The sequence below is a fragment of the Miscanthus floridulus genome, chromosome 4 (assembly GCF_019320115.1).
Source record: "Miscanthus floridulus cultivar M001 chromosome 4, ASM1932011v1, whole genome shotgun sequence".
In the NCBI taxonomy this organism is placed as follows: domain Eukaryota; kingdom Viridiplantae; phylum Streptophyta; class Magnoliopsida; order Poales; family Poaceae; genus Miscanthus; species Miscanthus floridulus.
This window is the reverse complement of record NC_089583.1, coordinates 114,977,290-115,000,861: the sequence shown is the minus strand read 5'-3', so window position 1 is coordinate 115,000,861 and position 23,572 is coordinate 114,977,290. Positions and strand designations below refer to the sequence as shown.

General features: G+C 41.4%; 3 protein-coding genes and 1 long non-coding RNA gene across 7 annotated transcripts; 2 read left to right on the top strand and 2 right to left on the bottom strand.

Moving 5' to 3' along the window:
* Positions 1–2,574: 2,574 nt before the first annotated feature.
* On the top strand, positions 2,575–6,185 carry LOC136552737 (uncharacterized). Its single transcript, XM_066544303.1, has 5 exons — positions 2,575–2,784; positions 3,580–4,421; positions 4,502–4,702; positions 5,166–5,361; positions 5,845–6,185. The coding sequence occupies exons 2-5, from the start codon at positions 3,618–3,620 to the stop codon at positions 6,027–6,029; spliced, it is 1,386 nt and encodes a 461-aa protein (XP_066400400.1). The 5' UTR covers positions 2,575–2,784; positions 3,580–3,617; the 3' UTR covers positions 6,030–6,185.
* A 784-nt stretch (positions 6,186–6,969) lies between these two features.
* LOC136550418 (ethylene-responsive transcription factor 1-like) lies at positions 6,970–9,266 on the bottom strand. 2 transcript variants are annotated; one of them, XM_066541986.1, is made up of 3 exons: positions 8,524–9,266; positions 7,434–8,221; positions 6,970–7,323 (listed from the first exon to the last, which is right to left on the bottom strand). In XM_066541986.1, exons 1-2 carry the CDS (start codon positions 8,723–8,725, stop codon positions 7,467–7,469), a joined length of 957 nt encoding a protein of 318 aa, XP_066398083.1. In that variant the 5' UTR covers positions 8,726–9,266; the 3' UTR covers positions 6,970–7,323; positions 7,434–7,466. The 2 variants fall into 2 exon arrangements, with proteins under 2 accessions (XP_066398083.1, XP_066398082.1); XM_066541985.1 differs by having other exon boundaries at positions 6,972–7,323; positions 7,437–8,221; positions 8,524–9,263.
* A 1,083-nt stretch (positions 9,267–10,349) lies between these two features.
* Positions 10,350–14,777, top strand: LOC136550419 (uncharacterized). Of its 3 annotated transcripts, none has more exons than XR_010782276.1 (4): positions 10,350–11,409; positions 13,306–13,415; positions 14,161–14,303; positions 14,642–14,777. It is a non-coding gene; the product is annotated as an uncharacterized lncRNA (long non-coding RNA). The 3 variants fall into 3 exon arrangements; XR_010782275.1 differs by having other exon boundaries at positions 13,190–13,415; XR_010782274.1 differs by lacking the exon at positions 10,350–11,409 and having other exon boundaries at positions 13,132–13,415.
* Positions 11,420–17,537, bottom strand: LOC136550417 (uncharacterized). Its single transcript, XM_066541984.1, has 8 exons — positions 17,453–17,537; positions 14,765–17,037; positions 14,598–14,675; positions 14,144–14,296; positions 13,707–14,018; positions 13,149–13,271; positions 12,529–12,616; positions 11,420–12,448 (listed from the first exon to the last, which is right to left on the bottom strand). The coding sequence occupies exons 2-8, from the start codon at positions 16,871–16,873 to the stop codon at positions 12,273–12,275; spliced, it is 3,039 nt and encodes a 1,012-aa protein (XP_066398081.1). The 5' UTR covers positions 16,874–17,037; positions 17,453–17,537; the 3' UTR covers positions 11,420–12,272.
* Positions 17,538–23,572: the final 6,035 nt, after the last annotated feature.

Genomic DNA, 23,572 nt, shown 5'->3' with positions numbered 1-23,572 from the left:
AGCTACCCTTCTGTTGGATTTCAGTCTCTTATGTGTCGTACATTCGGTGCCTTTACTCTTACTCATAACAGGAGTACAGGACCCCAATGAGATTGCATCGGATGAGCCAGATTGCTGCTTCAATATCAAGCAGCATACGCTTTCCTTTGTAGTATTTGAACATCACTTGCTGCCATCCACCGTGGACTGTTTGTATCACCGGTCCTTTTACCATACCTTGAGTAAATAAAAGCTTTCCCTACTGGAAATGTAGCTCCACACAGCTCTTCTCCTGCTAAATCAAATACTGTACATTCCAGTCTTCAGATGACTCCCTCCTCGGTCCCTCGTAATGGCAACATAAGACCCTTTGATTTTTATTTTTATTTTTTTGGTCTGGTCTCATAGCTCTCAGTGCCCTTTCTGATTGGTGATTTCCACATGTATGGTCCGTTGCATTTCTTCACACAGGACACAGCCGATGCCAATTGCCAATTGTTTTTATGTTACATACTTTTATATGCCGTGCGTTGCAAATGGGAGGTACAAGTACGACTTTGCAGCTATTTTGTGATGGATATGAGACCGTGCACGCGTGAGTGGTTTGGTTTTTTGCAACAGTATATTGGTGCTCCGTGCATGCTGCCACACACATGGATACAACTCTGTGCTCCGCGTCTGCTGCCGCGCATGCGGAGACCGTTGTGCCCAAGGGGACCACCTCCGCCTGCACCCCCTTGCCATGCCTGCTCATTGAACGTTTGCAACATAAAGCATTTGCTGCAATATACGTCCGCAACAGATTAAACATTTACAACATACGCTTTGCAACACATGTGTATGGACAATGCAACATAAGCAACATCCAGATAAAACACTTGCAACATACGTTTGAAACAGCCGAAACATTTGAAATATACGCAACATCCAGATAAACACACTTGCAACATACGTCGAAAAAAAAGATGAAACATTGAGAACAGAAGCTTGCAACATACGTGTACAACTATTACAACATATGCAACATCCCAATCTATTTTTGTAACATCTATCTGAAAACACTTAGAACATACCTCTGAAACACTTGAAATGTACGCTTGCAACATGTATTTTTCACCCTTCTTTCGCGCGACGCAGAGCAGAGCGGGGAACGACTGGTTCCGGTCACTTGCGGTCGAGGATTGTGGCGTGGCCTGGCAGTGGCCAGCTGCGCCTGCGCCTTGCCTGGGCGTGGCGGAGGACGGAGCACGACGTGGCGCGTGGGGATGGCGGCGCCGCTGCAGTCGCCGAGCACGTGCATGGAGCTTGGAGGCGAAGGACGAGATGCCGACGACCGGGTCCAACAGCAGCTGCAGTCGAGCTAGTAGCGTACCTTGGCGGAGGATTCCTCCTCTCTACGGGGGACGAAGGCGCCGCGGGGGATGGCGGCAGCGGCGCGGTGGAGTAGGGTGGGTGGATGGGCGCACGATACAAGGCGGAGTCAGGAATTTTGTTTTTTTTTATGAGAGAAACGGACGGAGCCGAGTGGCACGCCACGCCCGATGGGGAATCTGTTCCCTTATTATAGGACTTATAGGACGTTTAGCTGCCCAAAATCTTCAAATATACTAATTTTCTAGAGTGAATGAAAAAAAAAACCTATTATCGTAGATAGAGGAAGGAAAGACATGAACACTGTAGGCAGAAAAGAAGCCCACCAAATCGAGCCCAAATAAGGTAACCGCGTATTGTTGGCCCATCGCTGCAGCACGTACTCGCGGCCCATCACGTGCCACCGCGTCAGCGTCTGAGGTGGGCCCACCATAACTCGTCAGGGCTGAGGCCGCGCGAGACGCCAGCTCGGACCCTTTCCTCGTTCCTGTCACGGACTCACGGTGGGAAAGGAAAGAGACTTTTCCTGGTGCCATTATAAAAGATCGTAATTCTCTGTGTGCCTCTGAAAAAATTCAGCGGTCTTTAGCGTCATTACTCTAACTTTTTCGTGTCATCCATGCCACTTTCGTCAGTTTGGGCTCTAACGCCATTAAACTGCAGGTGTGAAAAGACGAAAATGCCCTTAAGTTCAAATATGTTATTAATTTTTTTTGAGCATCTTAACGACTTCAAATGAAAAAACTCAAAACTAGAAAGTTATAGATCTCGTCGAGATTTATAATTTTCATATAAATTTTTTTTCATTTAATTTCGCAAAAAAAATAATATAATTTTTCTAAGATATATTAATCATTTTTTTTTTGCGAAATTAAATGAAAAAAAAAATTTATATGAAAATTATAGATCTCGACGAGATCTACAACTTTCTAGTTTTAAGTTTTTTCATTTGAAGTCGTTAAGATGCTCAAAAAAATTAATAACATATTTGAACTTAAGGGCATTTTCGTCTTTTTACACCTGCAGTTTAACGGCGTTAGAGCCAAACTGACGGAAGTGGCATGGATGACACGAAAAAGTTAGAGTAATGACGCTGAAGACCGCTGAATTTTTTCAGGGCATACAAAGGATTACGATCTTTTTATAATGACACACAGGGAAAAGTCTCGAAAGGAAAACCCAAAGCCCCTGATAACTTATCCCCAAATTAACCGGTAGCGGGAAGCCGGTCGATAACCTCCTCCGAATCCCATCTTCTGTTTTCTTCTATCTTCCCCCGCTGCCGTTGCCGGCGGAAGAAGCCAATCGACGCGATCCCCGCCTCCGACGCCAAGCCCAACCCCGCCGCCCGGAGCTGCATGCTCTCCTCTCCATCCCGTACCACGACGAGACGATCCCATCGGCTCCCGCGCGGTCCCTCCGATCCAAGCACGCGTAAGCCTCGCTGCTCATCTCTTACGTTTCTCCTGTGTGAAGCTCCTCTGCCGCTCCGCCCGATTGCTGATTCGCCGTCTCCGCGCCGCGCCGCGCTTGAATTGATCGCTGTTCTGTTGGCTTGGTTGTCTCGCCTAGCCGGGTGATCGGCCGGTCTGCTTGCCTGCCCCATCTAATCTAGGGTTCCGCGGTTGCTGTCGCCTCAATCAGCCATTCGCGTACCTGTGCTTAGAGGTTAGGGTCCGCTGTCCACGACGTTGGGGGAGCACGTCCGCAATCATATCTTTTTGGGTAGCTATCTGGGTCATAGTTGATGTGGCTCGGTCGTGTCGTGCATCTGGGATTAGTTTCAGCTGCTTGATGCTTTTGTTTTCCACATGGCACATACATGTTGCATTGGTAGTTCATGGGTTGGTTCTGATGCTTAGTTTGGACTCGAAATACTGTTGCACTTGTCAAAAACGATTATTCTTGAATTATGCACAATATATAATGTGATGGGGTAGAAAAAAAAGATTTGCAGCAGCGCAACTGTTAGTATATGTTCGCTGAAAAAAAAGATTAGTTCATGGGTGCATGCATTCACGGAAGCAAACGACCAAGCACTACAACAACAACAACAACAACAGCATATACTAATAGTTGCGCTTCTGCAAATCTTTTCTCTCCCCATCACATTATATTGTGCATAATTCAAGAATAATCGTTTTTGGATAGCTAGGGTTGCGCTGCTGCAAATCTTTTTTCCCCCCACTTTGCATCTCGTTCTAACAACTTACCTGCAATTACTTGCAGGTAGTCCCTTGTTCCTACTATAACCTCTAGATGATTCCATGGGAACTCCAAATGAAATGACGGCGTACTCTTCCCTGTCCAAAATGGACACTGGCCAGAAGGGAGCTGCTCTGTCCAATGTAGTTGCTGGAAACAACTATCCGGTTCAGGATTATCTTTATGAGCCAGCATTTGAACCAGACTTCCCAGAGTATGATTCAAGGGATGACCCATTCGCTCCAACACGAGCTAGTCCAAAAGTCAATCTGAAGACTGTTCTAGGTGGGCTGGTTTCGATTGTCACTGGTGTAAACAAGAGTGAGGATGATGCATCGCAGCAGGAAGGTTTCAGCACGGACATATCATTCCTTGGATCTGACAAGAATGGTGATGTCAATGTGCACCCTTCCGTCTGTGTTCCAAGTGCCCCACCACTACTTGAAGCGAATGCTTTACAATATAGTGCATACAGGGAGGTGTTGCTAGCAGATCCACCAGAGTGGTTGCCAGATAGCTCTGCTAATGCGTGCCTGCAGTGCAACTTGCCTTTTACAGCTCTGACTCGTGGAAGGCACCATTGTCGGTTCTGTGGAGGTATATTCTGCAAAAACTGTTCCAAGGGAAGATGTTTGATGCCCATGAAATTCAGGATTCGTGATCCTCAGAGAGTTTGTGATGCTTGCTATGAGAGGCTCGATCCACTTCAGGGCTTATTGATCAACTACAATAGTAACTGCATGCAGCAAGCAAAACACGATGTCATGGATTGGACAAGCACTAGAAGCTGGTTGAACATGCCTGTAGGTGTATCAATGGAGTACGAGATATACAAGGCTACAAACACAATGAAGAAATATTGTCAGGTGTGTATGACGTTGTACCCATCAAAGAGATGTAACCTTATCATCCGGAGCTAAGAATTTTTCTGTTTTGGAATGTGTAGGTTGCTAGATTAAACCCTGAGAAGTCCATCCCATCATCTATTCTCAAGGGAGCGAAGGGACTTGCAATTCTAACAGTTGCCAAGGCAGGTGCAGTTCTTACGTACAAAGTTGGCACTGGTCTTGTGGTTGCTCGCAGATCAGATGGATCATGGTCTGCTCCCTCTGCAATTTTATCTGTTGGCCTGGGATGGGGAGTGCAGGTATTTATCCACTAATCTCATTATCTTAATATATATATACTCAGCATGTACAGACACATGATTTGTTCTTCATGAAAAAATACAAGAACTTTTGCGCTACTCAATAAAAGATATGCTGACAACATTAGGTTGGTAGTACAGAAAACACAATCTAGTTGATAGACGCACCAGGTGACTGGGTAATGAGAAAAACTTACCTCAGTGGTTATGCAAAAATATCCATATAATTACTATGGGATCTAACTATCTACGTATTTTTCTACAAAAAAGTAAAAAACTAGCATACCCATCCTGAACAACTTGTGAAAAAAATACATTTGAGCATTATGGCTTGTTACAAGGTTGAGTTGCAAGGTGTAGATGATAGTAGATATTGGAGCAATGTAAAGAAGTGGATGCTTAAGTACAAGTCAGTAGGGTCTTTAATCTCCATTTGATGGTGGCCTTTCTTTGTATATTCCAGATTGGAGGAGAGCTGACAGACTTTATCATTGTGCTTCATGACCGTAAAGCTGTCAAGGCTTTCAGCAGTCGCATTCATCTTTCACTTGGAGCAGGATTGAGTGCTGCAGCAGGACCCATTGGCAGAGCATTTGAGGCAGACGTTCGGGCCAGTGAAAAAGGTTCTGGGATATGCTACACTTACAGCTGCAGCAAAGGTAGAAATTTGAACATTGGCTCTTAGCAGCACTCCCCTTCTAGATTCTTTTTAGATAGAAATTAGTAAGTGATAATTTGATCATAAAAAGGTAATGGCAGTGTTCTTTTAAGAGTGTGACTTAGGTTCCTACTTATCTTCTCCTTCTAGCAATAATTAAAAAGGTAATGTGTACGTACATTTACCCATGAAAAAGAGACCAGAACAGTCTGAATCACCAATTCGTACTACTCACATTGAGATATCACAAGATCTTTCTAACTTACGCATGGTACTCCCTCCATTCCAAATTATAAGACGTTCTGGCTTTTCGAGATACATTGCTTTTAGTATGTATCTAGACATAGTGTATATCTATGTGCATAGCAAAAACTACATATCTAGAAAAGCCAAAACGTCTTATAATTTGGAACGGATTGAGTACATTTTAGCGTGTTCATGAATATCCTCACTATGCTTAATGTCATGGAAACTTTTAAAACAGGTGCCTTCGTTGGGGTTTCACTGGAAGGGAATGTGGTGACAACCAGGATGGAGACCAATCTACGCTTCTACGGCGATGCATACCTGACTGCAACCGATATCCTGTTTGGGAGGGTGGAGCGGCCCCGAGCTGCCCAGCCCTTGTACTCAGCTCTAGATGATCTGTTCTCCAAAATGGTTAGCTAGGCCATTTAGATTGGTGTGATACTATGCTGCATTGGTGGTATGCAGTCATGTATATAAACATAAAGTAGCAGCAAAATTTCTAAAAAAAAAGGAAATATGGCAGGGAAAAAATGTACAGCATTTGTTGGATGGTTTCACTACTGATATCAGTCCACACATGTAAATGTTTGCAGAATATTTAGTACGCTGCAGTGTGCCTCTGTGGACTCATTCATGCAATGGAAGATTGATACATTTGTTGGATTGTTTGTGGCTAGATTATTTGATTCGATGGGGCCATTTGGCTGCAATCACGTGGTATTTCGCTGCAATCGCGTGCCGACCGCTGCTTATTTACTAGTGAGTGGAACTGTGGAAGACTGATAAAATTTGTTTCTAGCCGTACTGTCCTTTCAGAAAAGGAGTTTCTAGCTGTATTATCCTTTCAGGCTCAGGGAAAGGAAATGGTTTCTGGCAACAGGAGGGATGAGCTCAAAGCGGCGTCGCCCACCGTCTTCCACTTCCACGTTCCGCGGCCTCCAAACACGACCAGGGTCAGGTTTGCAGCGGCCCTGCAGGCCGCCCACGAGCGCAGTGCGCACCCGTCTGTCTCATTCCCTCGTGGCCTCGTGGGCAGCGGCAGACCGGCAGAAGCATCGCAGCAACCGAAATATTATTGTCACGTTAAATCTAGCAAAGATTCCTTTGCTTTTCGTGTGGTTAACCGGAGTAAACGATTCCTCGGTCTCACCTTCCAAGGAGCAATTTGGCAGATAAACAAATAAGGTTATTGGTCCTTCCGTCAGTTAGGTTAACATCTTCGCCTTTGCTTCTGCAGCGCTTCCTCGACACAAAAGATGGCGTGACAGCACGTCTTCTTCATCCACAAAGTTGAGTACGGTGCCGTCAGCATGCAAGCACTGAAATTTCACGCCATGGTTTCTCCAGGAACTCCTTTTGAGAGTTGGAACATTGAGACATTCATGTACAAGTTGAATAGGTTCAGTTGGATTGAATTTAACCACCAATACTGGTGCTTCCATCAGGCCAACAGTAGCAAGATACAACATCACCTGAGCGGTGATCATAGAACAACAATTAATTCGGCGAAAAGAGCATGATAACAGGGAAAATCCATAATTACATTACACAGCAGTAAAACATGTTTCTACTTTCGCAAATCTATCTTCAGCATCCATGACGCTCGGGAACCCCAACAAGAATTACGAAGTGATCTTGGAATAGCACCACACTTCCACAGGAATGTCACTGCAATCATCGTCTGAAAATATAAGCCCGGACCTTCCCTCGCCCCCTGTATCAATGCAATGCAAGAGAACAATAACTCTTAGAAAAAGAGCTCCTCTTCGCAACGACAACGAAAAACAAAAAGGAATAGCTCAATTGCTTAATAAGGGCACTTACAACCTGAAACTATGATCCTTGAGCTGCTGCGTCTCAGTAAACACCGTGGTCCATTGGCACGTCGTCGAAACTCCAGAGACATCCAATGTTGACGCCCTCCTGAACGGCGTCACCGTTGAAAAGGGCGTCGATGTTTTCATACGAGTTACCTTCGATGTAAGGTAACTGCATGAAGTTCGGGAAAGGCTCATAATACCCAAAATCATCGGCAGTCCTCGCTTCGCCATTGCCAAAAACCATATCTGTCACCCCAACAATTTCTTCAGCTACGTGTTTCCCTTCAGCTTCAAGGTAGCTCAACTCGTTGACCTGATTCAGCTCAAACGCGTCAAGCCATGCGCTGGACATGGGTGGCAGAGAAGCTGACTCTGGCAACTCAAGCTTGACGACGGAAGCATCATCAGTGCTGCTGCCAGCTGAGATGACATGATCGACAGAGGTGCCGTCAAGCTTCAGCACCTCCTGTGACCTAATCATCTTTCCTGGTCGAGTCACACGCCCCCGGTGGCGTTTCTTGGGATGTGTGATGGCGTCGGGGAAGTTCACCTTGGCTTTCTTGCCACGTATGCGCCAGGCTGCCATGTCATAGGCTCTTGCAGCCTCTTCAGCGGTTCTGTAGGTGCCAAGCCAGACTCGGACGCCCTTGCATGGGTCTCTGATCTCAGCTGCCCATTTGCCCCAAGGGCGCCGCCGGATCCCACGATACTGTGTCCTTCTCTTCCTGCTGGCCACTTTGGCAGTATGAACATTGAACCCCACCACGAGATTCGAACTGTTCATTTGGAACTCTGCATGAGAAAATAAAACAGGTTAACGAACAGAAATCCCAATTCTATCCCTTCTGTATCTGAGATCAAAAGGATCCAAATATATATATGCTGGATCTACTGTTGCATTGACAACCATATGTAAGGATAAGAAATGATGGTAACCATGATACAACAGAACCTCTTTGAAGCGCACTATGAAAATGAAAACAAAAGGATATAATAACATAACAATACAAGAGCAACATAATCAACAACTTAAGAGCAGAATAAAGAAGCAGCAAAAACTAAAGGATCAGAAAACAAAGCCATGCAGTTTTCACCATCTTCCTCGCTATCACCATCCTCAAATCCCTCGAAATCAGCCTCAAAGTCATCGTTATCGTCTTCACCAAACTCCCAAGAACTCTTCCTTTTCCAGTTCTTCCCACTCTTACTGCTGCCACTCTCTGTCCATAGGTCATCGGCAGTAACCTTCCGCCTAACTGGCGAGTAGAGATCACTGAGAATGGCCCCACCGCACATGGCAAGAATTCTAGCCAAGAACCTAACAATGGAGATGGGGGATACAGGGGTGGGTGATAGCTTCGGCTAATGACTTAATGCAGTTAAGTTTGTGCTTGCATATTTGTACTACAATTGGGTTGTTCTAGGTGAGCTAATTTATTACAATGACAAGTTACTATAGTGCAAGTGGAGTTGGTGAGTGGACAAGTTGGATGCAAATGATGTTCTGCATTGGAATATATGTGGGTGCATGAACCAAATGGAGTACCAGGACAACACAACAAGACATAATAATATTATGTGCACAAGTTGGCAACTTGTGATGAGTGCAATGTGAAATCCACAAGGTATAAAATATGTTTCCATTTGGCATTACTTTGGCAATTACACACAAAGAAAAGGTCGAGTTTTTGCTTTTCAGCAATTTGCATAATCGTGATGGGTTACTTTGTACTGTGAGCAATTGTATCACATAATAAGTAGAATTATTTACTTTTTAAGTATTAAACATGTAGAGTGTGCTGCTAGAAGGCAACTAATAGGTAAAATAATATGAACAGTTTTTATTTGAGTCAAATGCGGTTATTAAATTTGTTATGGACTGTAATCCAGGTCTATAAACTTTGAAAGTGCACTTGGGGGTCTTAAAATTTTTAATAGGATTTCTAATGTGGCACTGACAAGATGGAGATGTGTTCAGTTAAAATTTCTTATAAACAGAAGCTTTTCAGATTTGTCTTTTGAGTTTTTTCTTGGATAAATTCTTTTCCTACCATTATGATTTTGCATTTTTTTCCCACTGCTAGTGACAGAGGTGTGAGACATTGATGGAAAATAACAAATGGTAAAAGTTTGCAGTGGCAAATAAGACACTTTATTCTTCTTTAGTCTGCTTCATGAGTGTTTGGGGGATACTTTTCCTTTTATTTTCTTTTTTCACTTTGATTTGTCAATAAAAAATCTCCACACTTGCATACCACATCAATAACAGTAGGGGTATTTTGGAAAGTTTGGACATGGATCACACATTTAACAAGTCAATCCTGAAGTTTCAAAGTTTATGGGCCACAATGATACACCATGATGAGTTGAAGGGCCACTCGTGCATTTCACTCTTTTTACTTATTTTTCTTCCTTTGGTCATCAGTTCATCACAAATGTCTTATAGTTCTCTGCAGGCCTATCTTTTATTCTTCGCTGTAGTACCTTTTATTAAGTACAAGAATGCACTACCGAATTGTCCTTGAATGCTACATGTACATGACCCTTCCATGCAAACTGAAAGATTATGTCCTTGAATTGTTGTTCATGAACCTCACGTTGTGAAGTTCTAGAGACTCAAATAGAAAAAATGGACCATCCAAACACAAACAGTATAGATTATGTCAACACGTGATTTAATACCTCAAGACCACTGCTCAACTAGATCTGATTGCTTCTATATCTATGTCCAAGATGTCACACTTGGCAGAGAGGATACAGTCAACGTAACGTAACGAATAGGATTGACCTTACAAAACTATAACCAAACATACACCAGAAATGTACAGGCTAAGCAGACCAACATGCAACAAGATATTCAATCAATTGGGCATAAAACACAAGTCTCCTTGACCAAGCAGATACGAGAGAGTACCTTTTTATTTCCATCAGCAATATCCAGAATTACACCTGGTCTGGTCAGAGTCCGATTCCACGAGCTCTGTACACCAAACCATAATGGCAGTGGTCTCCGGACTCCGGTCATCATCGACTATCCTTCTCAGAAGCTGTCAAACAATAATGCACCACACAAATTTGTAGAACGCACGAATGAGAGGGAAAACATATGCGAAGAAGTAATCGCCATATACAAAGTAAAATCACGGGCCCTCTTTTGACGCAACAACAGGGCACCGTGAGCAATTTCAGACATAGCTCGTTGTACTGAAAACAGATGGCAAAACTAAATATAAGGAGGTACCAATCGAGCAGAGGAGTATGAGAAATACTAATCTTGTAAAAGCTCGAGTCCGCAGCCCACCGGAAAGCCACCATCCTGCTGGGCTCGGTCTGCCACCTTCCTGGCTTCCGGCCAAGCTCCGCGCCCCTCTTCCTCCGTGACTAAACCCTGGCAGGTGGCCAGGCCAGGAGGGGGCAAGGAGGCAACAACATCGCCACTTTGCGAGTCCTGGCAAGGAAGGTGTCCGGCAGTGGCCCATGCGGAAGTGATCGTGTAGGCGTCAGGTCGGACGCCCATCCAGAGGCGGCGGCGGTGGCGGAACACTGGCTGTGGGAAGAGAAGGACCGGCCACTGCTGATTAGGAGACGAGTTGGTTGCGTGCGTCATAATCAATAGTTCAAGGGCCGTTTCTGCAAGAAATCCCCAAGCTCAATAGCTCATCAATGCACAAGGGCCTTTTACTGAATTTTCCTCAGCTACATAGCCTTTCTCCGGACTCCGGCCCGGACCCGGAGGCGAGCAGCGCCGCGTCCGCTCACCATCGACGAGCGTATGGAACCTGTTGGACTTCCAGCGACGAGAGCAGCTGCCGGACGCGGAAGGGACACCCGTTGCTGAAGGATGAGCCGTTGCGTTCTCGTCATTCAGCGTTCCAACGGGCGGTGCGGGGTGGCTTGAGGGACGACGAGATGCCGTTCCCGTCCTCCGCCCGCCGCTCGTGCGTGTTCAGAGGCTGTCAGTCCGTGCTGAAGTGAACCAGGTACCGTGATTTCTAGCACCGTATTCTCGCATTCACGCGCTTCTCTAAGTTCTTGCTTGGTTCCTGTGCTGCATCAGAGCTGTTTGATATATTTCCTCGCTTGGTAGTGGCGTGCATTCAGTGACCGACATGGATTGGCAGGCACAAAATGTAGTGAGGTGCTTTGTTGTGGTAGATTCTATTAGGGGAACACTGCGTTTTTTTTTCTAGGCTGTACCTGTTGTGCTTATTGTTCACAAGAATTTCTCTAGCGATAGTACTTATTTTCTTCATGCACTTCCGCTTCATGTGCGAGTTTCTTAGATTCACTGCAAATTGGTTACTACGTGGTGGCAGTGATCAAGGGATTCTGTTTGAGCTTAAGCAATTGCCGATGTATGTAACCTCATATGCATCTTAGCATGTCTGGTGTTGAGAATTGACGTGCTAGAGTTTGAACCAAATCGAGTTTTGTATCTTGAACTGCACCTGAAGTAATGCTGGTTAACAATGTTATGCTCTCGTTAGGAGCCCCAGTTAACTAGACAGCTACAAAAAGCATAGTTGAATGTAGGATAATTCCATAGGCAAAGTACGCCTACAATTTCTAATAAAATAGTAAAATAGATAGCAAGGAAGTGAAAGTGACATTTATATTCCAACTATTTGTTTCATAACAGCACACCAGCCAACTAATCTAATATACATTTTCCTTGTGCAAAAGCCCTAGTACAGATACCAACACACACTGACACAGTACATATTGAAGAACATTGAATGTAAAGGTACGCTGAAGCTGAAGTACTGAACAATATTAATATACATACAGGTGATGTCTGCACCATGGACTTAAAATGATACATAGATAGCAGTCCTCATGCAAGTTAGATTAGTGGCCTGCTCTGGTTGGCTTCTAGCATTGAACGGAGGTGGCTCACTACTTCCTTGAAGGATGGTCTTTTGTCAGGCTCATTTGACCAGCACTGCTCCATCAGTTCCCTCCATTGTGGATCACATGATGCTGGCACTGGTGGCCTCAATGTGTTGCTCAAAATTCCTCCTGCAAATTTTCAGTCAGTATTTGGGACCCCAGGTGATGTTAGAGCATAGGATACAGTTCATGTTAACTTCATAACACACCTATAACTCCGCCATGGTGCATGCCAGCATATGGTTCCTGGCCCGTGAGTATTTCCCACATTATGATTCCAAAAGAATACACATCAACCTGTTGCAGTATCAGATATATTGGTATAAATATAGGCAGTACAAATAATTGAATAGCTAATATTTCTTCTTCATTTCAGCAACTTTAGTCTTCAGAAATAGCTTTTGAACATTATATAGTTTCCATACAAGCTACGGCCCTCCCGAATAACAGAAATAAGCAACTCAGTTATCTTAGTATAAGGAATCACTTGATTCAATGGTTGGCTTTCAGATTATTGATTGCCATATAGAAACACACATAGGGCCCGTTTGGAGGGCTCTAGCTCCGGTTCCTGCACTGTAGCCTCATTGTAGCGGTACTATAGCGTCTGGCTGGAGCCCCAAAACTCCAGCTCCTCTGTTTCTCAGTTCATTTTTGAAGGAGCTGGAGACGTTTTTTCATGTGCTACAGCACCAAACAGTACTGTACAGTGATTTTGGAGCTGGAGCACCCAGAAGCCGCACCAAACGGGGTCATCATACCATAACACCTTTTGAGTCTTGTAATATCACTGCTTTCCTAGATCATAAAGAGAGCTTGTGAGTCCTACCTTGGTTGATACCATATTGCTGCTCATTTCAAGCATTTCAGGAGCCATCCATGGAAGAGTTCCCCTCATCCCACCTGAGACCATTGTAGTTTGTTTCACCTTGGACAAACCAAAATCAGATACCTGCAATCATAATTTATCAGTTGCTCCATTTCAGCTCTTTGGAAAAGAAGAGGTCATTTATACTGTTAACAGACAGATGCCTTGGAGAAGAGAAGGACAGAAGCAGAGGATAGGGTGGAGGAACTCTGTATGACTAAAGTTCAGGTGTGTTTTTACATATCCGCTACCCTTCTCTTCCCTCACCACTGTACTTATACTCATTACATTAGTTAAGCCACTCTGGCTCCGCTCACTCGCATATTGGACTAGCAGTCTCTCTTGGGCCTGCTAGCCTCCTCCCTTAACTCTACTTCTTCACCCATGTGCCCTGCATGTGCTGGTGGACAGCTGCTTGACAGGGAACAGGGCTGACATTCCCCCCATCTTATATACATATACATCTCATCATTCATTTTAGATCAACATAAATGATAAAATGATGAAAAGGTGGCATACCTTGCATATCGGACGAGATGGATCATTGAGATTCACCAGTAAGTTATCACATTTCAAATCGAAATGAATTATATCCTTAGAATGCAAGTACTCCATTCCAATAGCCGCATCCATAGCAAGAGTAATCTGTTTGCGCCGGTCAAGTAATTTTTGTTTGTGCAAAAGGACTTTCTTGAGAGATCCACTTGCCATGAATTCTGTCACAGTTGCTAATGTCCCCCCAGGTCCGTTATTCACAATCCCGTAGAATGCCAGCACATTAGGGTGGTGAAGTTTCGAGAGGATTGCTGCTTCTCTCCAAAACTCCACAATCTGCATGATAAAATTGGTTACTGTTTTTTGATGAGCAAAACCTAGGTCACTATGTTCTGGGAGACTTCTACTGACTACTAAGTCTATGATCGTGATTGTAACTTCAATTCATCATGTGAACTAACCAGTTTATCTGTCTCAGGTGATGAATACATGAAGCAGCTGTTCTTTATCCGTTTGATGGCAACGTCTGTTCCTCTCCATCTTCCATGGAAGACAGTTCCAAAAGCACCAGAGCCCATCTCCTGCAGATCTTCGAGGTCCTCATTGCTTATTACCTGTGATGTAAGTAAAACGAATAATCAATGGTACATTGTGGAAAACCGTGTGCAGTGATGGTTCCTTGTGCAATATTTCTTGTACTAAAGTTTCTTTGTTCTTCATTTCTTTTAGTTCCTTCCATCCATATCTTTTAGTTCCTTGCGCAATATTATACATATTCCTTTTTTCTTAGTGAAACTCGCATATTGTGGATCCCCCACAAAGTATTATACAGATTCTCACAAACATATGTAGTTGTAATTGAACTTATGTCTTGGGACTGAAGATTCTACCTTAATTTACAAACAAGCTACACACCTGTACGTTGCTTATAATGTCTCTGTCCAATGTTGCATTTGCAGGAAGGGCTTGTTTATTTTCCCTGGTTTCGTGTACCTGCCATCAGAGGAAATGCAATGGCTGTCTTGGAAATTGCTTCCGAAGTTAGCTCTCATGAGTACATATGTGGAGGTGATGAGGTGTACCTCAAGCTCTGAGATTGATGATGAATTTTTTTCTGTAACTTCTTCTGATAAAGATCCAATCTGCATATGGTTGCCTTCACCTCCCAGTGAAGTAGACCTAACAATCTGTATGTCCTGCTGTCTGCTATCGGGAGAAGCTTGCTGTTTTTCTCCAGAAGCATGCACATGCCTATTTTTTTGCAGCTCAGCTGCCTTGTTGTCTGAAGATGTAAAAGGATGTGGAGAACATGCCATTTCACTGTCATAGACCACTGGCATAGAAAGATTATCTTTCTTGGCCACATCAGTGTGCATGACATCAGGAAGAATATGCTCTATACAACCGGTAGTATTCACTGAAAATACTTGCTCATGGCTGTATGGATTCATCACACTGATGTGTGTGTCATCCCACAAAATGTGAGCTCCTGCTTCATTTGACCCAGATATCTGGGTAGGGGCAGGCCACTCTGTCCTGTTTTGTAACTTAGTGCTTCTAATTTTGTTGAGCTGATCTGTATCAGAATAAGGGATGATGTCTTCTTGGGAGCTACATCTTGTGTTTATCATGCTTTCATCAGAACTCGGCCATTTGTGCACTGGTTTTTGATAATCTCCTGAAGGAGATGCAAGCATTTCATATACAGATCTTCCAACAGGCTCTTCTGTCACCAACTTTTGAAAGTCGATTGAATTGTTGGATTGGATAAATTGGACGATTGTCTCAGTCTGTTCTCTCAGCAACTTGTTGACAGGACTTGTATGTTGTGTCATGCTGCTGAAGTTTGTACTCAGTGACGGCATCCTCAAGTTGTTCTCGTCTGATGGTATCATCAATTTTGTTCTTGATGATGCACTTTCCTTATCTCTTTCTGCGTTATGACCTATCTTGGATATGTCGGTTGCTGTCCTATGCAGTTCAGGAATCTGCCTTGAGGTGCTATTACTACCATTTTGCTCCCACTTAGACGGATATGTGAATTCCAATGGCATGGATGAAGCAAGGTTAACATTTCTTGACTGCTTTCTGGTAGGATAGGAGCTCGCCTCGCCTTTATTTCTCTGTATAGCACAGTCTTGATTGGTCATTTGTTCCATGATAATGGGAGGAAACTTATGTAGAGGAATCCTGGATTCTTTTGATGTTTCTGTAACAATATTTTGTGAACGCTTGCTTCTAAGGCATGCTGAAGCTTCTTCTGTCCTGCCTGTGCCTGTCAGTGATCCCGCGTCATCAATATCAAACATCAGCTGATCCAGATCACTGGCTGATGCACTCCCAGGTCCTCGTGCACTTAATTTCTCACCTGGTCTAGTGTATCTGTATCCATTTATCAGAGCAATGTATTGTGCTTCAGTATCTTCATCTGTTGAGCTTCCTACCACAAAATGTACATGATGCTCATCATCTTCATCAGTAAATAGGTACATAGTTGGCCGTTCTTTGCTTTCTTCTAGGACAATGCACTCATCAATCATATGCTGAACATCATCATCGGAGGAAACAGAGATGAGCACATTCACTTGCTCTCCTGGCAAATGGTACTTGACTATGTGAGCTTGCCTGATGAGCTTGGTTGTCTTGCTGATCAGTTCTTGCCATGACAATCTTTGACTTATCTGAATCAGATGCTTTTCACCACCAACATACCGGAGCTTTCCATCTACTGGCCTTGGTAGGAATCTTCCACCAAAGTTGCAAAGGAACTTCATTCTAGTTGATCTAGAATTATATATCTCTTGTTGGTACCTCTTATTTGTTTGTTGATGAGTTTCACTGATTGAAGGAAATGTCAGCAGCTTCTTTGATGATTCATCTCCAGAAATATTAGCTTCTTCCCCCCAAGGAGTGTAGCTGGTTTTGATGTTCCTGTCATCAAAGGTGATTGAAACCAAAGGCTTCCTTGTGTTTGCCCTGTCTTGCATGAATTCAAGAGCAAACTCTTCTCCAGTTCGGAATGAGTAATTCAATAACTGTGTCTTCCCAGTCGTAACAAAAAACACTGGCTTAGGGCTGATATTGGGGACACCTGGTGGCGAAGCTTCTGAGGGGCTGATATGTCCAGCGTCAGGACCTCCAGTTCCAATTGTTTGTAAATTACATGGAGAATACACAGCGTTCTTTGACATTACCTCTCAGGTCAGTGTTTGATCTGAGCTGTATTTCTCATTCCATTTTCAGTATCCAAGTGAACTATGATATTAGTTAACATGAACATTATCACATAGCATCACTTATGCATCCTTGCTCAGATAGTTGTAGTTTTGTTCCCCTATGGGCTGAGAGTTATGGACTGGAGATATACAATTAGAGGGTTAGAATAATAACATATAGCTTGTATATATCATAAGTTTTTTTTTTTTGAAATTGTAAAACCATACGAGAAGGCAGAAAGTCAAAACTTGAAGGCTTAGCCATGATTCTTACTACAAGAAGGTGAAGTGTTCGATTCATCTCAAACTGCCCATAATTGTTCGGCTACCAGTGATTATGCAGAGTTTGTCAATATTTATAAAATCAAATAATAATTTCAATCATGTATAAACTTTACTTCAACAGGTTGATATATAAGGATATTAGTAATCACTTCTACCAAAGGTAACAGTGTACATGGACATAGTTTGTAAAAAATCATGTTCTTTTGAAGGTACAAAATCGCACAAATTGTTGCAGAAGAAAATAAAAGGACAAAGAAGATAGCTGCTAACCTTCATGATCTCCAGCTGAAGTCTGAGAAGCTGACCCTACCCTTGAAAGCTTGTTAGCTGGTATGTATCGTCTACCTTACATTTGTGATTCTAGAGAGATTGTATATGTTGATGGGTAAGCTCAATTAGAATAATATACTAGTAGACTTCAAGATAGCTGGATTGGAGTTGGGGCAATGGGGTCTAAACTAAGTCGTCTAGGAAGCAGTTAATTGGCTCTGTCCAGACTTCTAATTGGATGACAGCAATGGGCTATATTATTATTATTAGAAGCAGGGATGGGCCTGGTTGAACATTTTTTCTTGGTATTATTAGATTATATTATACGCCTCATAGGCAGCCTAGGAGGTCCATTATTCATACAGAACTGGAGTTAAGTGAACTGTATTGTGATACGTCGATCAACTTTGAACATATGCCATCAATATGTATTAGGCAGTTCTCTATTCGTCAGATGAAATGGCATAATTGTAATTGTATATCTAATGAAGAAAGGAACTGAGTTGCCCAAGTATCTATCAATTATGTATCTAAATATAACTGTCAGTGAAACGTTTATGTGAAGTAAGGTTGTAATATTTGTCAAGCAATGCTATATAAACCTCAACCAGAGATATTGCATTACTTGGGGGCAAGGGGCTGTGCTTTTATACTCTCATTTGTCACTATCAGATACCAACTTAGACATAGATATTGTGGCTCATTACTGCCACCATATATGATGCAACATTATGTATGCATCGTATTGAGTTCTTTAATGCCATTTGTAAGTCCAACTGGACTATTTTTCTTGAAATATATAGTTTTTGGCCGTCAGAAGGCGAGTGGCTTTCGTAGTTTCGTATGCAAACTGGACTCTGTAGGCCAAGCTTGAATAAGTTTAGTTACACATTGGTCCCACCATTTGTTCTTTTTAAGTTGACCTATGACTTCTTGAGTTAGGCGAGTGGCTTTCGTAGTTTCGTATGCAAACTGGACTCTGTAGGCCAAGCTTGAATAAGTTTAGTTACACATTGGTCCCACCATTTGTTCTTTTTAAGTTGACCTATGACTTCTTGAGTTCAGATATTTTGAGTCATCTGCAGACAGATCATACAGAATCTTTTTTCCCCTTTTTGTGTTCTTTATTTACTGCTGCCTGCAAATGAGAACCATAAGTAGTTTTGGTATTGATTGACAAAGGTAAAGTTTGCTTATTCTTTGATTCTGGTTAGAGGTGAACGTAAATGAACAAGATTTGGAAGACCTATGTCTTTCATTGATCTCTGGAATGTATTTATACAAGTGAAGGGGTGTCACGAAAAGACACGACTGTTCCCAAAAGACATGCCATTTGGGATTAAAACTAACTGTCTAATCCTATCCACTAATCATGTGCTTGATAGATGAGATCACTCGTGAAGAGACGCATGTTCGTCTATAGAGTATAGACGCATGTTCGCGTATAGGTGCCGTTTTCACAACACGCCCCTTGATCGAATCTTCCTTGAGATCAATGCAGCTGTAAGCTGAAATTTCTCGAAAAACCCTATGGAAAAAATCTGAGGAATATATGGATATGCCATAAAAACTCCTTTAAACCTTATTGGAAAATAAGGAGAAAATAGCATATTTGTTTGTGTTGTTTAAATAAACCACTATGTTATTGGTATCCCATTAAAACCCCTAGTGAGGAAAAAATATTGGAGATACGACATAAAGATAACTCCTTCAAAAACCTTTCAGGAAAAACGTGAGGAGCAGTATAAAGTGATATGCCGCTAAAACTTCTATAAAAATCCAGTGGAAAAATTAGGAGAAAATATGACGACATATTATTGTATTGCCTCTTGGATAACTCACATGAAAAACCTTTTCAGGGAAAACCATGGATGAGTTGTGAGGGCAATATGTGCCTTTGATATTTCCCACAAAAACCCCGATGGGGAAAATAGAAAATATGACACATGCTTATGTTAATATTACTTCATTAAAAACTTTAACAACAAACCTTGTGAGTAAAACTTGTGAAAGAAAAGAGCATAATATGATACTGGTACAGGTCAGCATTTAGGAGATGCCTCCCTCTGATTCTTGTAAATTTTGAAGTCGCCGTATACCAATCTTATGTACTAATTTTTTAAACATAAAAGTTGGTAAGGACTTAGTAAATAGGTTAGCGAGATTATCGCATGACTTGATTTGCAAGATGTTTATTTCCCCGTTTTCTTATAATTCATGGGGATAAAACAGCTTAGGGGCAATGTGCTTAGCGACATTACTCTTATGTAACATGTTTGTATCTATGTAACATAAGCAAAATTATCTTTATAGATAATTGTAGGTGATTCAATCAAACCATTACCACATGACTATTGTATGTGGTTAATTATTCTGCGAAGTCATGCACATTCATGTGATGCCTCATATAGAGCAATAATTTCAGAATGATTAGTAGATGTCACCGTCAGAGTCTGTTTTGAAGACTTCATGAAATAGTTGTACCTCTATGTAAGAATACAAATCTTTTTTGGATAGGGACCAGATAAGTAACCAGCATCCGTGTATCCAATCATATTGGGATCATGATTTCTCTTAAAGAATAAACCAAGATCCTTTATGCCACTAAGATATCTGAGGATATGCTTCGCTCCTGTCTAATGACGGTGAGTTGGATTTGCACTATGTCTAACTAGTATGTTTATTGCAAATGCGATATCAGGTGTAATTTGCAAGATACATAAGTGCTCCAATGACACTAAGATATGGAACCTTGGTCCCAATATCTTTTCTCTAATATCCCGTGGTCTAAATGAATCTTTCTCTATTTCTAAAGAACGAACAACCATCGGGGTTTTGTTATGATATGATTTATCCATATTGAATTTCTCCAATATTTTCTGGATATAGGCTGATTGATGCACTAAAATCATTGAAGGACGGTGCTCAAGCTGTAAACCTAGGCAATATTTGGTCTTACCCAAATCCTCCATCTCAAATCTATATGATGGAAATTGTAACTCAAATGATTGCATAATTATTTCTGTATCATGATGATATCAAAATGATCAATATACGCAATCTTGCTTAATTATACACAATGTATGTTGCGATTTGTATTTGGATTCAGAATGTGAAATCCCTTGGGACTTATATGTCCGAATCTATCAAATTCATTTGATCTGCCAATTATTGAATTTGGATAACTTCATTTTCACACGTACCATGGGGTATGCTATGCTAGGTCTCTACGTGAAACCATATGCTACAAGCTCTCATTGTTTACCGCCTTGCTTCTTAAAAGAAACTCTGTGAGGGAAGATATTACTGTGGTAATACTTCTCATGATTGAACAAGAGCAATCTCCTTAATTGTCACATTTTAGTTTGACCAAATTTGAGTGTGAAGACACTCTGCCTAGGACTTTCGGTCTAGATCCAGTAAGGTGAAAAAGTCATCTTTGAGGAGTATATATCGTGATAATTTATAGTCCTTAAATGATTGATTCATTGCTTGGCATCAATATAGCATATGAAAATATTAACCCTTTTGGACTCCGAGTCATTTTCCATATGGAGTTAGGGTGTTCCAATGTCCCAGGATCAGAATTTGGGTGCACCGTTGATCTGGGTGGATTTTGATCCGGGTTTTGGATGCTCATCTATTTGGGTGTCTACCAACTTGAGGTTGGCTTAGATTTACTGATTTGGAGGATCTTGTCCTCGGTATCCTTGGATGCTTACTTAGAGCATTATCCTTAGGAGCGGCTGTACTTCTCTCCCTCTTCTTTAGAAGTGGGAGTTGAGTGGTTTTAATTGGTACCTCTATTCTTTTGGGCACATTATAAGTAAGATAAGAGGATTTTATGACACCCTTATTATCAATAAATGTTTCTGGCAGATTCTTTGCAATTTGATGCAAATCTAAGATATTCTATACAATTAGGTTTAGAATCTTTGGTACGTGGATGTGAGGATTGCTTTTTTTATTTATGGCATTCTTAATGTGGTATAAATCTCCCTCTAATGCCTGGAATTATCCTCAAATATGATCAACATACGGGCAATTTATAAATCCCTTGCAGAGTTACCTCTTAGGATCCCTAATGCCCATTGGTATGTTGGGGTGGTGATATGGATATGTGAAAACATACTTGATGTGCAGATGAGAAATGTTTGGCTGCGGCCAAATAGTTTCACATACATACTGCAACGGAGGGAGTTGTATAAGTGCAGCTTGATGAATTTGAATTAACGATGCAGTGTGTAAGGCCGCATGAAAACAACTTAGTGCTGGTAAATTACAATTCAATTTTAATATGTCATGCAATTTGATTCTCAATAAGAGACTCAATCAAACCATTATTGGTATGGACATAAGGTACTTGATATATAGTACCCAAAAACCAAACAGTTCCATATAAAATGGATTTGATCCTGCGTCCAGGGTAATTTGCTCTAAATTGAAGATTTCGAGCATTGAGTTTGGTATAGTGATGATTCTCATGACTAAGAGACACACCTGGGACTATATTATGGATGCATAAATGTGCATTACATAGAATCTTTATGGTCCATAAAATGGTAAATAGAGCACATGTATGTTTTTGAATTTCTTCGAGAAACTTAGTGGCTCATATTGATGCTATGACCAATAGAATTCTCACGTTATCTCTATAGTTGAATAACCAAGGCAAATGTGCCAAGTCTTGTTGATATCAAGAGAGAGAATTATTTTGTACGTAACATTGGATACAGGTTATGTATGTGTAGTCAAATTCAACTGAGGATGTTTTGTTTAAGTATTGCCATATCCGTTGTTAAGAGAAAATACTCCTCTTAGTTGTCATCTCGGGGTTTCCATATGAAAACCACATTGACGAATATCTCTAAAATTTTAATTGGGTACATTATAGAATCAGAATACAAGAATAGATTCATGCTTATTATTTGAGTACCAATAGGGAGTATGATAGTAGTACGACCAAAATCAACTACCATTATATCACGTCTAGCGATTGTCAAAATATTTTCTTGTCTCCATGTAAGAGTTTGGAATATTTTGCTTCCCTATATATAGAGTTTGTGGTATAAATGTCCACTACGCAAAACTCCTCTTTGCATTTGGATTGACTCTCGTATAAGTCTATATATAGTATGAAGAATAAAATGATATTCTTTGCAGATATATAGCTTACATACAAGTTAATTAATAGAATATCAAATGTGATGGCACATTATTGTAATATTCAATTGTAACTGATGATAACATTTTATATTACAACACCAAAATGGGACATAGATACTAGGTATCTTTGTAAATGGGAGACACATTTTGGTCTCCAAAATAGATCAAGCGAAGTAAATTCGATGATCGTGCTCTCCATGCTTGTAATACCCACTTAGTGTGTTTGGCTGCTACTTGGTTTCTTCATGAAACTTGTTGTGAACAACTGGTCTTCCTGGTGATGTCAGGTTGAAGATAGAAGCGTGCTTCATATCTTTATTGTTGAGCCATATATTTATGTTCAATGGATTTGTAATACCGATCAATTAAATGTTTGGCATGACATTTCCAATTTATGTGGCTGTAACATACATAATTGGAACAAAATATGGTTCTGTCATATTTGGAAAATACCTTGACCCTACGGAATGCACAGGGCTACTACTTTTTTTTATGTTAAATCTTACCATTAAAGTTCTTTGGATGGCATTATTACATGGCATCGAACTTGTTATGATTCTGAAAATTCAATGTACTTCAGATGATATAGCATCACTATAATGCTAATGACGATTCCTCAATAAGAGTTTATCATACACTTAGATATGAAGTAATGTAGGAATTGATCTAGAATACATTTGGTAAGTTTTGTGCTTTCTAGAAAACGCAATGTTGGGGATATTTTGGAACAACATAATTATATTCTCAAGTGGACTTAAGATCCTAGAGGTAAAATTATGGCCAATCATAGTTGGCATTTGGGCAAAACTATTGCCTTATGTTGTTCATATCACTGTGAGAGCTAGCCATATAGTGCATCGATTTATATCCATTGAGATACACATATTTTATGATCTAAATATGTATGGTGCTTTATTTAAATAAAACTCCATATTTAAATTGATCATAAACGGT

Coding starts and splice junctions, on each gene's coding strand:
- LOC136552737 (XM_066544303.1), top strand. CDS start 3,618: ATGGGAACTCCAAATGAAATGACGGCGTACTCTTCCCTGTCCAAAATG. Junction 4,703..5,165: donor GCCTGGGATGGGGAGTGCAG/GTATTTATCCAC, acceptor TGTATATTCCAG/ATTGGAGGAGAGCTGACAGA. Junction 5,362..5,844: donor CACTTACAGCTGCAGCAAAG/GTAGAAATTTGA, acceptor CTTTTAAAACAG/GTGCCTTCGTTGGGGTTTCA.
- LOC136550417 (XM_066541984.1), bottom strand. CDS start 16,873: ATGTCAAAGAACGCTGTGTATTCTCCATGTAATTTACAAACAATTGGA. Junction 14,676..14,764: donor CATCAATCTCAGAGCTTGAG/GTACACCTCATC, acceptor CTCTGATGGCAG/GTACACGAAACCAGGGAAAA. Junction 12,449..12,528: donor GCACCATGGCGGAGTTATAG/GTGTGTTATGAA, acceptor GAAAATTTGCAG/GAGGAATTTTGAGCAACACA.
- LOC136550418 (XM_066541986.1), bottom strand. CDS start 8,725: ATGTGCGGTGGGGCCATTCTCAGTGATCTCTACTCGCCAGTTAGGCGG. Junction 8,222..8,523: donor TGGTGATAGCGAGGAAGATG/GTGAAAACTGCA, acceptor TTTCTCATGCAG/AGTTCCAAATGAACAGTTCG.